This window comes from Sus scrofa, unplaced genomic scaffold, assembly GCF_000003025.6.
Source record: "Sus scrofa isolate TJ Tabasco breed Duroc unplaced genomic scaffold, Sscrofa11.1 Contig38, whole genome shotgun sequence".
In the NCBI taxonomy this organism is placed as follows: Eukaryota; Metazoa; Chordata; class Mammalia; order Artiodactyla; family Suidae; genus Sus; species Sus scrofa.
In genome coordinates this window covers 30,875-44,407 of record NW_018085190.1, presented here as the reverse complement: position 1 = coordinate 44,407, position 13,533 = coordinate 30,875, and the positions used below count along the sequence as shown (strand labels likewise).

The 13,533-nt window shown below is 39.4% G+C and overlaps 1 protein-coding gene across 1 annotated transcript in view; it reads right to left on the bottom strand.

Moving 5' to 3' along the window:
* Positions 1-13,533, bottom strand: part of LOC110258728 (multidrug resistance-associated protein 4-like) — a gene marked incomplete at its 5' end in the record, with an annotated part of 118,700 nt that overhangs the window by 90,104 nt on the left and 15,063 nt on the right. Inside the window, one exon of the mRNA XM_021082000.1 lies at positions 12,785-12,931. Coding sequence (XP_020937659.1) covers positions 12,785-12,931 — 147 coding nt within the window. The remainder of the gene's footprint in view (positions 1-12,784; positions 12,932-13,533) is intronic.

Genomic DNA, 13,533 nt, shown 5'->3' with positions numbered 1-13,533 from the left:
TGTAAGACCCGGAACCCACTCAGGGACCATCTCGTTACATGTCAATCAGGGGACGCAGGCGGAAAGACCAATTCTGGTCACTACAGAGTTAACCAACACTTTGGTCTTCTTCCATTATAAACGTGCTGGGGAAACTACCAGCCCGTGGAAGGTTCCTGTGGATCCAAGTGCAGGCAGATGAGAAATCGCCCAACCCGCACATCAATAACGCTTCCTAAACTTTAATCTGTACACATATCTCCCAGGGATCTGGTTAAAATATATGTATTCTCAAGAGTGCTGCCTGAGGTCTGAGATTCTGAATTTCTCACAACTCCAAGGTGATGCTGATGCTGCCTGTCCAGAGCCCATACTTTTAGTGACAAGGAAGAAACTGAACATTTCTGATGATGTTCTGTTGTCACCCATATCTTCCCCTGAGGGCTCAAGAATCCCTGCCTTTTCTTCTAAAAGCACTTGGAACTGGACAGAGATGTTTCGCAGCCGTGCTTTAAGAGGATGCAGTGTTCAGTCACCCTGAAAAGGCTCTGATGTGACCACAGGAATACGCCTGTGCAGATGAGACCAGGAGGTGTCTGAAAGTTACCTCTGCTTCATCACCATGTTAAGATCCCTGTCCAAGGCGGGGAACTATACTCTGCTAGGTACGACTCCTGCCATGTGCAAAGGAACCTGGAAGACTGAGTGTGCCCCAGCTCCCCAAGCTGCTCCTGGAAATCTCCACCCACCTCCTAGAGCCCCAGCGGTGTGCCTGCCTCCTACCCCTTAAAGCTCCTTTACTCCCCTCCCCGCCCCCTTGGGGAGAAGGTGTTTTTAGAGCAAGAGCTCTCCCTCCTCATTCCTTAATCAATGGATAAAATTTCTGCTCTGCTAAACAGAACCTGGTTTCAAAAGCAGCCTTTGTCACTCTAGGTGAAGAGGGGTCACAACTGAGTGGGGATCAGTAACAGCTTCTGCCTAAAAAACCTTTAAATTTACCTGTCTTACCTACATGTATAACTATTGCCTTTTAAATCCCATTCTTTGCTACTAGGAACTAACAATCATTTGTGTCCTTTTTATCTACACAAATTAAATTAGAATATGGACATTATTAGGGCAGGGTTTTGTTTCATTCACTGCTGTTACCCCCCAGTGCCTGGACCAATGCCTCATGTACAGAGGTGCTCGAGCAAATTCTGACTTGGGACATTCATGTTTCAAAGTAAAGTGTCTGGTTCATCATACTGTCACTGGCAAAACCCACTAACAGTTCCCAGGAAATAAAAACAGACTCTGGAGTTCTCTTCATGGCTCACTGGTTAACAAACCCAACTAGCATCCATGAGGACACAGGTTCGATCCCTGGCCTCGCTCAGTGGGTTAAGGATCCAGCACTGCAGTGAGCTGTGGTGTAGGCCAGCAGTTGCAGCTCCGATTAGACCCCTAGCCTGGGATCCTCCATACACTGTGGGTGTGGCCCCAAAAAGACAAAGAATAAAAATAAAAATAAAAATAGAATCTGGGTAGTCAAATAAAGTCTAAAATTTTTTTTTCTTTGAAAGTCTAGTTTTACCTGTTCATAGGGTAACACATACATAGGCCTCACACCTGGCTCTCAGACCAGAGTCCCTAGTGGGAAGTGGCTCTAATTCAAGATGGCGGCAGTGGGCCGAGTGCACTAATAAGAACCCTATAAAATTGCCCTGCCCAGGACCATTAGGGGAAAGCATGTACCCTAGAGTTCAAGCTTGTACCGCTCACATTTTGATCAAAGAATAAAGCTTTCCTTTGCTTCTGAATCAAACTCAGGCTTGTTCACAAGCAACATCAGTAAGAAGAATGCTTGTTGGGGACTGACCTCAGTGACTCAGAAAATTCATGTCAACACATCTATGTCACAGAGCTATTTTACTGGACACACTGGGAAATGCTATTAAACATCTACTAATAATAATCAGCAGGGAGCTGTATAGCAGAGGGAACTCTATTCTATAATCTGAAAAAGAATAGATATGTGTATAACTGAATCACCTTGATGTCTATCTGAAACTAACACATTGTAAATTAACTATGCTCCAATATAAAATAAAATTAAATATTTTAGCAATTAATCCCTTGTCAGTTGCATCATTTGAAATTATTTTCTATTCCATAGGTTGTCTTTTTTGTTTTTTTGTTTTGTTTTGTTTTGTTTTTTTCCTTTGCTGTGCAAAAGCTTGTCAGTTTGATTAGGTCCCATTGGTTTATTTTTGCTTTTACTTATGTTGCCTTGGGAGACTGACCAAAGAAAACATTTGTACGGTTATGTCTGAGAATGTTTTCCCTATGCTCTCTTCCAGGTGTTTTATGGTATCTCGTCTCATATTTAAGTCTTTAAGCCATTGTGAGTTTATTTTCATGCATGGTGTGAGGGTGTGTTCCAATTTCATTGATTTACATGTGGCTATCCAGTTTTCCCAGCACCACTTGCTAAAAAGACTTTTTTCCATTTTTATATTCTTGCCTCCTTTGTCAAAGATTAATTCACCATGGGTGTCTGGGTTTATTTCTGGGTTCTCTAGTTTATTCCACCGGTCTGTATGTCTGCTTTGGTACCAGTGCCACACTGTCTTGATTACTGCGGCTTTGTAATATCGCCTGAAGTCTGGCAGAGTTTTGCCTCCTGCTTGGTTTTTGTTCCTCGGGATTGCTTTGGCAATTCTGAGTCTTTTATGGATCCATATAAATTTTTGGATTGTTTGGTCTATTCTGTGAAAAATGTCATGGGTAATTTGATAGGGATCACATCTAATCTGTAGATTGGGTAGTATGGACATTTTACAATATTAATTCCTCCAATTCATGGGCATGGAATATTTTTTCCATTTCTTTGAATCCTCCTTAATTTCCTTGATTAATGTTTTATAGTTCTTGGCATATAAGTCTTTCACCTCCTTGGTCAGGTTTATTCCTATTTAATTTTGGGGGAGTGATTTTAAAAGGTATTGTATTTTTGTATTCCTTTTCTAATATTTCATTCTTAGTATACAGATATGAAACTGATTTCTGAAAGTTAATATTGTATCCTGCTATTGCTGAATTTGTTGATTAGTTCAAGTAGTTTTTTGTGTGGATTACTTACGATTTTCTATATATAGTATCATGTCCTCTGCATACAGTGATAATTTTACCTCTTCTCTTCCAATTTGGATACCTGTCATTCTTTTTTTGTTTGTCAGATTGCTGTGGATAGGACTTCAAATACTATGTTGAATAATGAGAGTGAGCATCATTGTCTTGTTCCAGATTTTAGTGGGAAGGCTTTCAGCTTGTCTCCATTGAGTATTATATTTGCTGAGCGTTTGTCATAAATGGCTTTTATTAAGTTAAGGTATGTTCCCTCTATACCCACTTTGGTAAGAGTTTTGATCATGAATGGATGTTGGACTCTGTCAAATGCTTTTTCTACATCTATTAAGATGATCATGTGGTTTTTGACTTTTCTTTTGTTAATGTGGTGTATGATGTTGATTGGTTTGCGTGTGTTGAACCACCCTTGTGAACCTAGATGAATCTCACTTGGTTGTGGTGTATGATCTTTTTTTATATGTTGTTAGATTTAGTTGGCTCAGCTATAAAAAAGAACAAAATAATGCCATTTTCAGCAACATAGATGGAACTAAGACTCTCATACCAAGCAAGCTAAGTCAGAAAGAGAAAGACAAATACCATGATATCACCTCTATCTGGAATCTAATATACAGCACAAATGAACCTTTCCACAGAAGAGAAAGTCATGACTTGCAGCACAGAGTTGTGGTTGCCAAGGGGGGGAGGAGGGAGTGGGATGGACTGGGAATCTAGGGTTAACAGATTGCATTTGGAATGGATTAGCAATGAGATCCTACTGTATAGCACCAGGAACTACATCTAGTCACTTGTCATGAAGCATGATGGAGGATAATGTGAGAAAAAGCATGTATATAAGTATGTGTGACTTGATTTACACGGAACACTATAAACCAACTATAATGGAAAAATAAAAAATCATTTAAAAAATAAAACACAAATGCAATAATGAAAAGAAAATATTTCCAGAAGAGACTTGGAATTTATGATAGCTTTCCATGTAATCACAGTATTTTAATAAACTTTCACTCAAAGTGTACTTTGAAGTTCTTCATCTTTTTTCTAGATATTAAAGAGTTTCTACCTAAATGATGGGGAAAATTATAACAGATTAATCCTGGTTCCCAAGAATGAAAAGAACACTCAAGACACCACAGATTATCTCATGATAACATTACTTATTTAGAAAATGTCATTGCTGCAGAACAGAAAAGAGAAAAATGATTGAAAACAAATGAAGAGAGTCTCAGAGAACTCTGGGACAATGTGAAATGCACCAACATCTGTATTATAGGGGTGCCAGAAGGAGAAGAGAGAGAGAAGGAGACAGAAAAAATATTCCAAGAGATTACAGCCAAAAACTTCCCTAACATGGGGAAGGAACCACTCACTCAAATCCAGGAAGCACGATTACCATATAAAATAAACCCAAGGAGGAACACCTCGAGACACATATTAATCAAACTGACCAAACTTAAAGACAAACAGAAAATCTTGAAAGCAGCTAGGGAAAAGAAACAAATAACATACAAGGGAACCCCAATAAGGTTATCGGCAGATTTTTCAACAGAAACTGCAGGCCAGAAGGGAGTGGCATGATATACTTAACGTGATGAAAGGAAAAAACCTCCAACCAAGATTACTCTACCCAGCAAGGCTCTCCTTCAGATTTAAAGGAGAAATCAAAATCTTCACAGATAAGCAAAAACTGAGAGAATTCAGCAACACTAAACCAGCCTTACAACAAATACTAAAGGAACTTCTCTAGGCAGAAAAGAACAAGAGAAGAAAGAAAGAAAAAAGAGCAGCAAAACCAAATCCAAAGTAATTAATAAAATGGCAATAAGAACATACATATCAATAATTACCTTATATGTGAATGGACTAAACACCCCAACCAAAAGACATAGACTGGCTGAATGGATACAAAAGCAAGACACATATATATGCTGTCTTCAAGAGACCCACTTCACTTCTAGGGACACATTCAAATTGAAAGTGAGAGGATGGAAGAAAATATTTCATGCAAACGGGGATCAAAAGAAAGCTGGAATAGCAATACTCATATCAGACAAAATAGACTTTAAAATGAAGAATATTTTAAGGGACAAAGAAGGACATTACATAATGATCAAAGGATCAATCCAAGAAGATGATATAACAATTTCAAAAATCTACACACCCAACACAGGTTCACCACAATATATAAGGCAACTGCTAACAACCTTAAAAGCAGAAATCGACAATAACACAATCATAGTGGGGGACTTTAACACCCCACTTACAGCAATGGACAGATCAACCAGACAGAAAATCAATAAGGAAACACAGGCCCTGAATGACGCATTAAACCAAATGGACTTAATAACTATTTATAGGACATTTCATGCAAAAGCAACAAAATACACATTCTTCTCAAGTGCACATGGAACATTCTCTAAGACTGATCATATCCTGGGCTACAAATCCAACCTCAGTAACTTTAAGAAAATTGAAATCATACCAAGCATCTTTCCAGACCACAACGCAATACAACTAGAAATCAACAACAAGAAAAAAACTGCAAAAAACACAAACACGTGGAGACTCAACAACATGCTACTAAACAACCAATGGATCACTGAAGAAAACAAAGAGGAAATTAAAAAATACCTGGCATCAAATGACAACCAAGATATGACACTCCAAAACCTATGGGATGCAGCAAAAGCCGTTCTAAGAGGAAAGTTTAGAGCAATACAAGCCCACCTCAGGAAACAAGAAAAAGCACAAATAAACAAGCTGCTTTACATCTAAAGCACCTTGAGAGAGAAGAACAGACAAGACCAAAAGTTAGTAGAAGGAAAGAAACCATAAAGATCAGAGCAGAAATCGATGAAACAGAAGCAAAGAAAATCATAGAAAAGATCAGTGAAACGAAAAGCTGGTTCTTTGGAAAGATCAACAAATGAGAAACCCCTAGCCAGACTTCTCAAGCAAAAAAGAGAGAGGACTCAAATCAATAAAATTAGAAATTAAAAAGAAGTAGCAACAGACATCACAGAAATACAAAGAATCATAAGAGACTACTATATGCAACTATATGCCAATAAAATGGAAAACCTAGAAGAAATGGACAAATTCTTAGAAAAGTACAAGCTGGAGTTCCTGTCGTGGCTCAGTGGTTAACAAATCCGACTAGGAACCATGAGGTTGTGGGTTCGGTCCCTGCCCTTGCTCAGTGGGTTAATGATCCGGCGTTGCCGAGAGCTGGGGTGTAGGTTGCAGACGAGGCTTGGATCCCGCGTTGCTGTGGCTCTGGCATAGGCCAGCAGCTACAGCTCCGATTCGACCCCTAGCCTGGGAACCTCCATATGCCGCAGGAGCGGCCCAAAGAAATAGCAGAAAGACAAAAAAAAAAAAAAAAAAAAAAAAAAGAAAGAAAAGTACAAGCTTCCAAGAGTTAACCAAGATGAAATAGAAAAGATGAATGGACCCATCACAAGAACTGAAATTGAAACTGTGATTAAAAAACCTCTAACAAACAAAAGTCCAGGACCAGATGGAGTCACAGGCAAATTTTATCAAGCATTTAGAGAAGAGCTAACACCTATCCTTCTGAAACTATTTCAAAAAACTGCACAGACACAACTTAGAATAGATTTACAAGGAGATCCTGCTGAATAGCATTGAGAACTATGTCTAGATACTCATGTTGCAGCAGAAGAAAGGGTGGGGGAAAAAACTGTAACTGCAATGTATACATCTAAGGATAACCTGACCCCCTTGCTGTACAGTGGGAAAATAAAAAAAAAATAAAAAAAAGTCAAAAAAAAATTGCAAAGGAAGGGATACTCCCAAACTCATTCTGAGGCCACCGTCACCCTGGTACCAAAACCAGACAAACACTCCACAAAAAAAGAAAACTACAGGCCAATTTCACAGATGAACATCGATGCAAAAATCCTCAACAAAATCCTAGCAAACCACACCCAACAATACAGTAAAAGGATTGTACATCATGATCAAATGGGATTTATCCCAGGGATGCAAGCGTTCTTCAATATCCTCAAATCCATCAGTGTGATACACCACATGAACAAACTGAAGAATAAAAACCATATGATCCTCTCAATAGACACGGAAAAAGCCTTTGACAAAATCCAATACCCATTTCTGATAAAAACCCTTCAGAAAGTGGGCATAATGGGAACCTACCTCAACATGATAAAGGCCATATATGGCAAACCCACAGCGAACATCATTCTCAATGGTGAAAAGCTGAAAGATTCCTGCTGAGATCAGGAACAAGACAAGGATGTCTGCTCTCGCCACTCCTCTTCAACATAGTTCTGAAAGTCCTAGCCACAGCAATCAGAGAAGTAAAAGAAATAAAAGGAATCCAAATTGGAAAGGAAGAAGTAAAACTATCCATATTTGCAGATGACATGGTACTATACGTAGAGAATCCTCAAGACTCTACCAGAAAACTGTTAGAGCTCATCCACGAATTTGGCAAAGTGGCAGGATACAAAATCAGTACACAGAAATTGACAGCATTTCTATATACTACCAATGAAAGATCAGAAAAAGAAATTAGGGAAGCAATCCCATTTACCATCGCATCCAAAAGAATAAAATACCTAAGAGTAAACCTACCTAAAGAGACAAAAGACCTGTACTCTGAAAACTATAAGCCACTGATGAAAGAAATCAAAGACGACACAAATAGATGGAAAGATATACCATGCTCGTGGACTGGAAGAGTTCATATTATCAAAATGAGTATACTACCCAAGGCAATCTACAGATTCAGTGCAATCCCTATCAAACTACCAAGGACATTTTTCACAGAACTCAAACAAAATATTTTAAAGTTTGTTTGGAAGCACAAAAGGCCCAGAATAGCCAAAGACATCCTGAAAAAGAAAAATGGAGCTGGAGGAATCAGGCTCCCAGACTTCAGACTATACTACAAAGCAGCAGTCGTCAAAACTGCATGGTACTGGCACAAAGACAGACATTTAGATCAGTGGAACAGGATAGAAAGCCCAGAATTGAACCCATGCACTTACAACCAACTCATCTGTGACAAAAGAGGCAAGAATATACAATGGAGAAAGGACAGCTTGTTCAATAAGTGGTGCTGGGAAAACTGGACAGCCACATGGAAAAGAATGAAATGAGAACACTCCCTAACACCATATACAAAAATGAACTCCAAATGGATTAGAGACCTAGATATAACACCAGACACTATCAAACTCTTAGAGGAAAATATAGGCCAAACACTCTCTGACATAAACGACAGCAACATCTTCTCAGATCCACCTCTCAGAGTATTGACAACAAAAACAAAAATAAACAAATGGGACCTAATCAAACTGAAAAGTTTCTGCACAGCAAAGGAAACCCAAAAACAACACAAAAAGACAACCCACAGAATGGGAGAAAATCTTTGCAAGTGAATCCACTGACAAGGGATTAATCTCCAAAATTTATAAACAACTTCTGCAGCTCCATACCAAAAAAACAAACAACCCCATCCAAAAATGGGCAGAAGGTCTAAACAGACAGCTCTCCAAAGAAGACATACAGATGGCTGAGAAACACATGAAAACATGTTCGACATCACTCATTATCAGAGAGATGCAAATCAAAACCACTCTGAGGTACCATCTTACACCAGCCAGAATGGCCATCATCCAAAAATCTACAAACAATAAGTGCTAGAGAGGGTGTGGAGAAAAAGGGACACTAGTACACTGTTGGTGGGATTGTAAATGGGTGCACCCACTGTGGAAAGCAGTATGGAGACGCCTCAGAAAACTAAACATAGAACTACCATTTGATCCAGCAGTCCCACTCCTGGGCATCTATCCAGAGAAAACCACGATTCGCAAAGACACATGTACTCCAATGTTCATTGCAGCACTATTTACAATAGCCAAGACATGGAAACAACCTAAATGTCCATCGACAGAGGAGTGGATCCAGAAGATGTGGTACATATACACAATGGAATATTACTCAGCCATTAAAAAGAACGAAATACCGGCATTTTTAGCAACATGGATGGACCTAGAAACTATCATGCTAAGTGAAGTCAGCCATACAATGAGACACCAACATCCAATGCTTCCACTGACATGTGGAATCTGAAAAAAGGACAGACTGAACTTCTTTGCCGAACAGATGCTGACTCACAGACATTGAAGAACTTATGGTCTCCGGAGGAGACCGTTTGGGGGGTGGGGGGATGTGCTTGGCCTGTGGGATGGAAATCCTGTGAAATCAGATTGTCATGATCATTATACAACTACAGATGTGATAAATTCATTTGAGTAATAAAAAAAAATTTTTTTAAATGTCATTGCTAATGTCTGATCTACCACCGAGGCATCTATAACCTGACTCTAAAAAGCCCAAAGAGAGGTGTGTGTGGATATTTACAAAGGCCAACGCTGGGAGTGCTGCTTCCCTCTGCCCTCCCTGAACACACTTTTCAGAGATGAGCTCTTGTACCCAGACAATCGCTGATGGGCCAGGAGAGCATTTCAGCATCATCAAGAGTCTGGTCAGAAACCAAGCTGAGTTTGCAATACGCTCAGAGATGATGATCTTAAATACAGAATCACTTTATTTCAAAAATTCCTTTCATACTTCCACTGGTGTGGTTATATTTTGAAAATAATTTGCCTTAAAATTCTAGGAAAACAGTTTTTGGATATTTTCTGAACAAGGGCATCCCTTACATAATTGATTATGAGGAAGAAATACAGCAATGGATTATGCTTGTAGATATCTGTGTTTTGTTTATACATGAATTAAGATCTCCAATCTAGAGCTGTATTAAATTCTGAATCTGTATCTCTTCTATAGGGAACCACAGAATACTGACAATTTCTTTTAACAATCCATTGTTGGCAATTATTTAAGTTTGCAAATGTCTTGAAAGTCAGGGACATTTTGTCCTAATGCTTGGGACCATAACTGACAGCCAGTAGATGACCAGTAAATGTTTGATAAGTGAAAAGGCCCCTCTTCTGACCTGAGGCCAAGAGAAGGGCAGTGACTGGCCCAGCTCTCCCAGGGCTGTGTTCCAGTAGAACTGGGACATCACATCTCCACCTACCTCTCAGCTCCCTGTCCAATAATGGTTTTTAAATGTCTATAATGATTTTAAATGGATCAACTCCTCATCTTCACTTCCTAAGGGTCTGTAGTTTATAATGTAAAATTATCAGGTAGCAACTATTTAAGCCACATAAGTACCAAAATTCATCTTCAATGCAGAACTGTATCCCAGGGACATGTATTAAGTGTTTGACAGTTTCATTTCCTTGATTGACAGACATCAGAACTTGGAAGCTTGGGTAGTCTGGTTCCATGAAACACAGCTTCCAAAGAACCAACATGTGTGGTTTTTCCTTCATGCCATCACATGCAAGAAACAAAGTCCATCATAAATAATCTATTGCAAATTCTACTTTTACAAATAAACTATAGGAAAGAGTTCAATTTAATCTACCACTAAAAGAGTAACATAATTCAAGGTCCCTAGACCTTTTGGGCCAAGTAGGTCTATCTTTGCAGTACTTATTTGAGCTTCTATTTTCTTGAAGGAATGAAGTCCTGCTAAGAGATACAGGAGGGGGAGGCAAAACAAACAGTAGTGTCCTGGCAGCTCTCAGATGAGTGACCTTGAAGATTCCAACTTGGTCCCAAATCCTTGAATAACAAATGAATCGCATCTGGAAGAGCCTACGGATCTTGAACATGAAGATCCTGGTTAACTGTGGTCATGAGCACTCAGAGGTCTGTGACAATACAAATCCAGTCACACTTGATGCTCCCAAAATTCTCATTATAGTTTTCACATTAGCTGACAAAGTGGAGAGACTTCACAGCTATAAAAGCACAAACTCCTTCAATCACTTTCTCACTCTGGCTTCATAATAAGACAAGATATGTGTGGGGGCCTCAGGAGTTTACCACCCAGTGTTCTGTATGGTACCTGGACTGAAAAACATGTGCTGAATAAATCTACACAAGATGCTTTCTTTCCTGAATAGTCTTATTTCACCCTCCTAAGAGTCTTGTGAAACAGGAAGGGCAGCGGTTATTCCCATTTCACAGGAAAGGAAGTTCCCAGACACCAAGTTGTCATTGTTGCTACGGTTCATTAGATACTAGCCGTGCACTAAGTGCTATGAATGTATTAACCTGCTAAATGCCCACAGTGTCAAGGTATAGATAAAGTAGGTATGAGTAGCATCCCCATTTCACAGATAAGAAAACTAAGAAGCAGAATATTTAAATGAATAGCACATAAATATTACTATAACTAGAACCATCTATCACTATTAGTAACTAGCACCAGGACTGAACCCAGGCAGTAGGTTCCAGACTCCATACTTACAACTATGACAACATTCTGCTTTGAGATTTACCAGCCCAACAGTAGCTACCTGCTTTGGCCTTGGTCACATGACCGGTTGATGGTCAGGCCATGGCTACTCCTGTCCTCCCTCCAGCCCACCTCCCTTGCCCCCACACGTCCTATCAATCATCACCTGCAAAAACAAAGCACCCTGGGGATCACCATAAGTCCAACCAACAGAACAGAGTGGGCAGGCACATCTGCTGATGAACTAACTCTTCATGAAGGAACCTAGGTCAGGAGCTACCTTCCAAAGCAGAACAGGTCAAAGGCCTCAGGGCAGAGGAAGCAACCACGGGGAAACCTCCAAGGACACTCATATTGAGAATCTTACTCCTGAAGATCCACCTGCTACAGGCCACACAACCTCTCACATGTCACTAAAAGTCCACTACAGAAAAAACTACAGAATTAACTGTATTGAAAAGGACATTTACATTTCTCCAATCTTTGGTTTTGATTAATTTTTCATTACCATTTTAGATCAGGGCACATGCTAGAGTTCTGGGTTTCTAGAAATGGATGAACAAAGAAAGAAAGAAACACACAGTCTGTCTCTTATGGAATTTCGTTGTAAGAAGTTCCTTCCTGGGAGTTCCTGTCATGGCGCAGTGGTTAACGAATCCGACTAGGAACCATGAGGTTGCGGGTTCGGTCCCTGCCCTTGCTCAGTGGGTTAACGATCCGGCGTTGCCGTGAGCTGTGGTGTAGGTTGCAGACGCGGCTCGGATCCCGCGTTGCTGTGGCTCTGGCGTAGGCCGGTGGCTACAGCTCCGATAAGACCCCTAGCCTGGGAACCTCCATATGCCGCGGAAGCGGCCCAAGAGATAGCAACAACAACAGCAACAAAAGACAAAAGACAAAAAGACAAAAAAAAAAAAAAAAGAAGTTCCTTCCTGGCAGACAACCTGGCTTAATGCTTTGTAATACAGGCAAGATTTTAGCAACTAGTCAATAACACTGAAACATGTTTGCCTCGAATGTAGGGTGTTTCATATGCCACACAACAAATGTATTCCTAAATCATCCTACAAAGTGAATGTTCATTTATCTTCCCAAACACACATAAATTGGAATAAAAGCTTATATATTTCTATCTTCAGATTTTTTCCAGTAGGAGAAAGATATCAGTGAAATTTCTTGTAAAAAATGGATCAACATGTACTGTGATTTGTCTTCCAAGCATCTCCTCCATTTTCAAATATCAACTGTAATTAGGCACTTAACGTGTTAACAAGACATATTTACTGAGAAACTTGGTGTCTGACTCACCTGTTGGATTTCTATTGAAGAACAAGACCGGGGCTCTCAAAATGGACTCCAACATTTTGTTGTGAAAAGTTTGTGAAGAATTAACAAGGATGTGGAACATCAACAGAGACCTTGTGATGCCAAAAAGGATGGTACCCACAGTTAGAACTGAAATAAAGAAACATCACTCAGCACAAGATCTCTGACTTTTTGTCAATGATGCTGAAGCATGACAGGCAGTTTATAAAGGTGTTATGTACTTTACCCTATAAATATAATGTATATATAAATTCATATGTAGAATATAGAATTTATATATAATGGATTCTATGGAATTTAGTACATTCACAACACATACTTATAAAGATGAATATAAAAATCACTATGCTCCTCTCATTAAAGAAATCACATAGAAAAAAATCAGGTGAAAACTATAACTTCAGGCTTTCCTAATTCCATTACAAGTTCTAATAAAAACTTAGAAGAAAATTATAAAAACCAGTTGACCTGCCTTTCTCTATATTTTACATCTTACTATTTACAACATGTCTCATAATCTATGGTTAAGGTATGCTTTGATACTAGCTCGAAATAATGGGCAACAGGAGAGGAGTTCCCGTTGCGGCTCAGCAGCTTAAGAATCAAACCAGTATCCAAGAGGATGCGGATTCAATCTCTGTCCTTAGCCTACCATCCTATATGAATGTATAACAGAACCCTTTTCTTCTTCCTTTAAGCCCCCCTAGTTCACCAATTCAGAAGGTAAACAA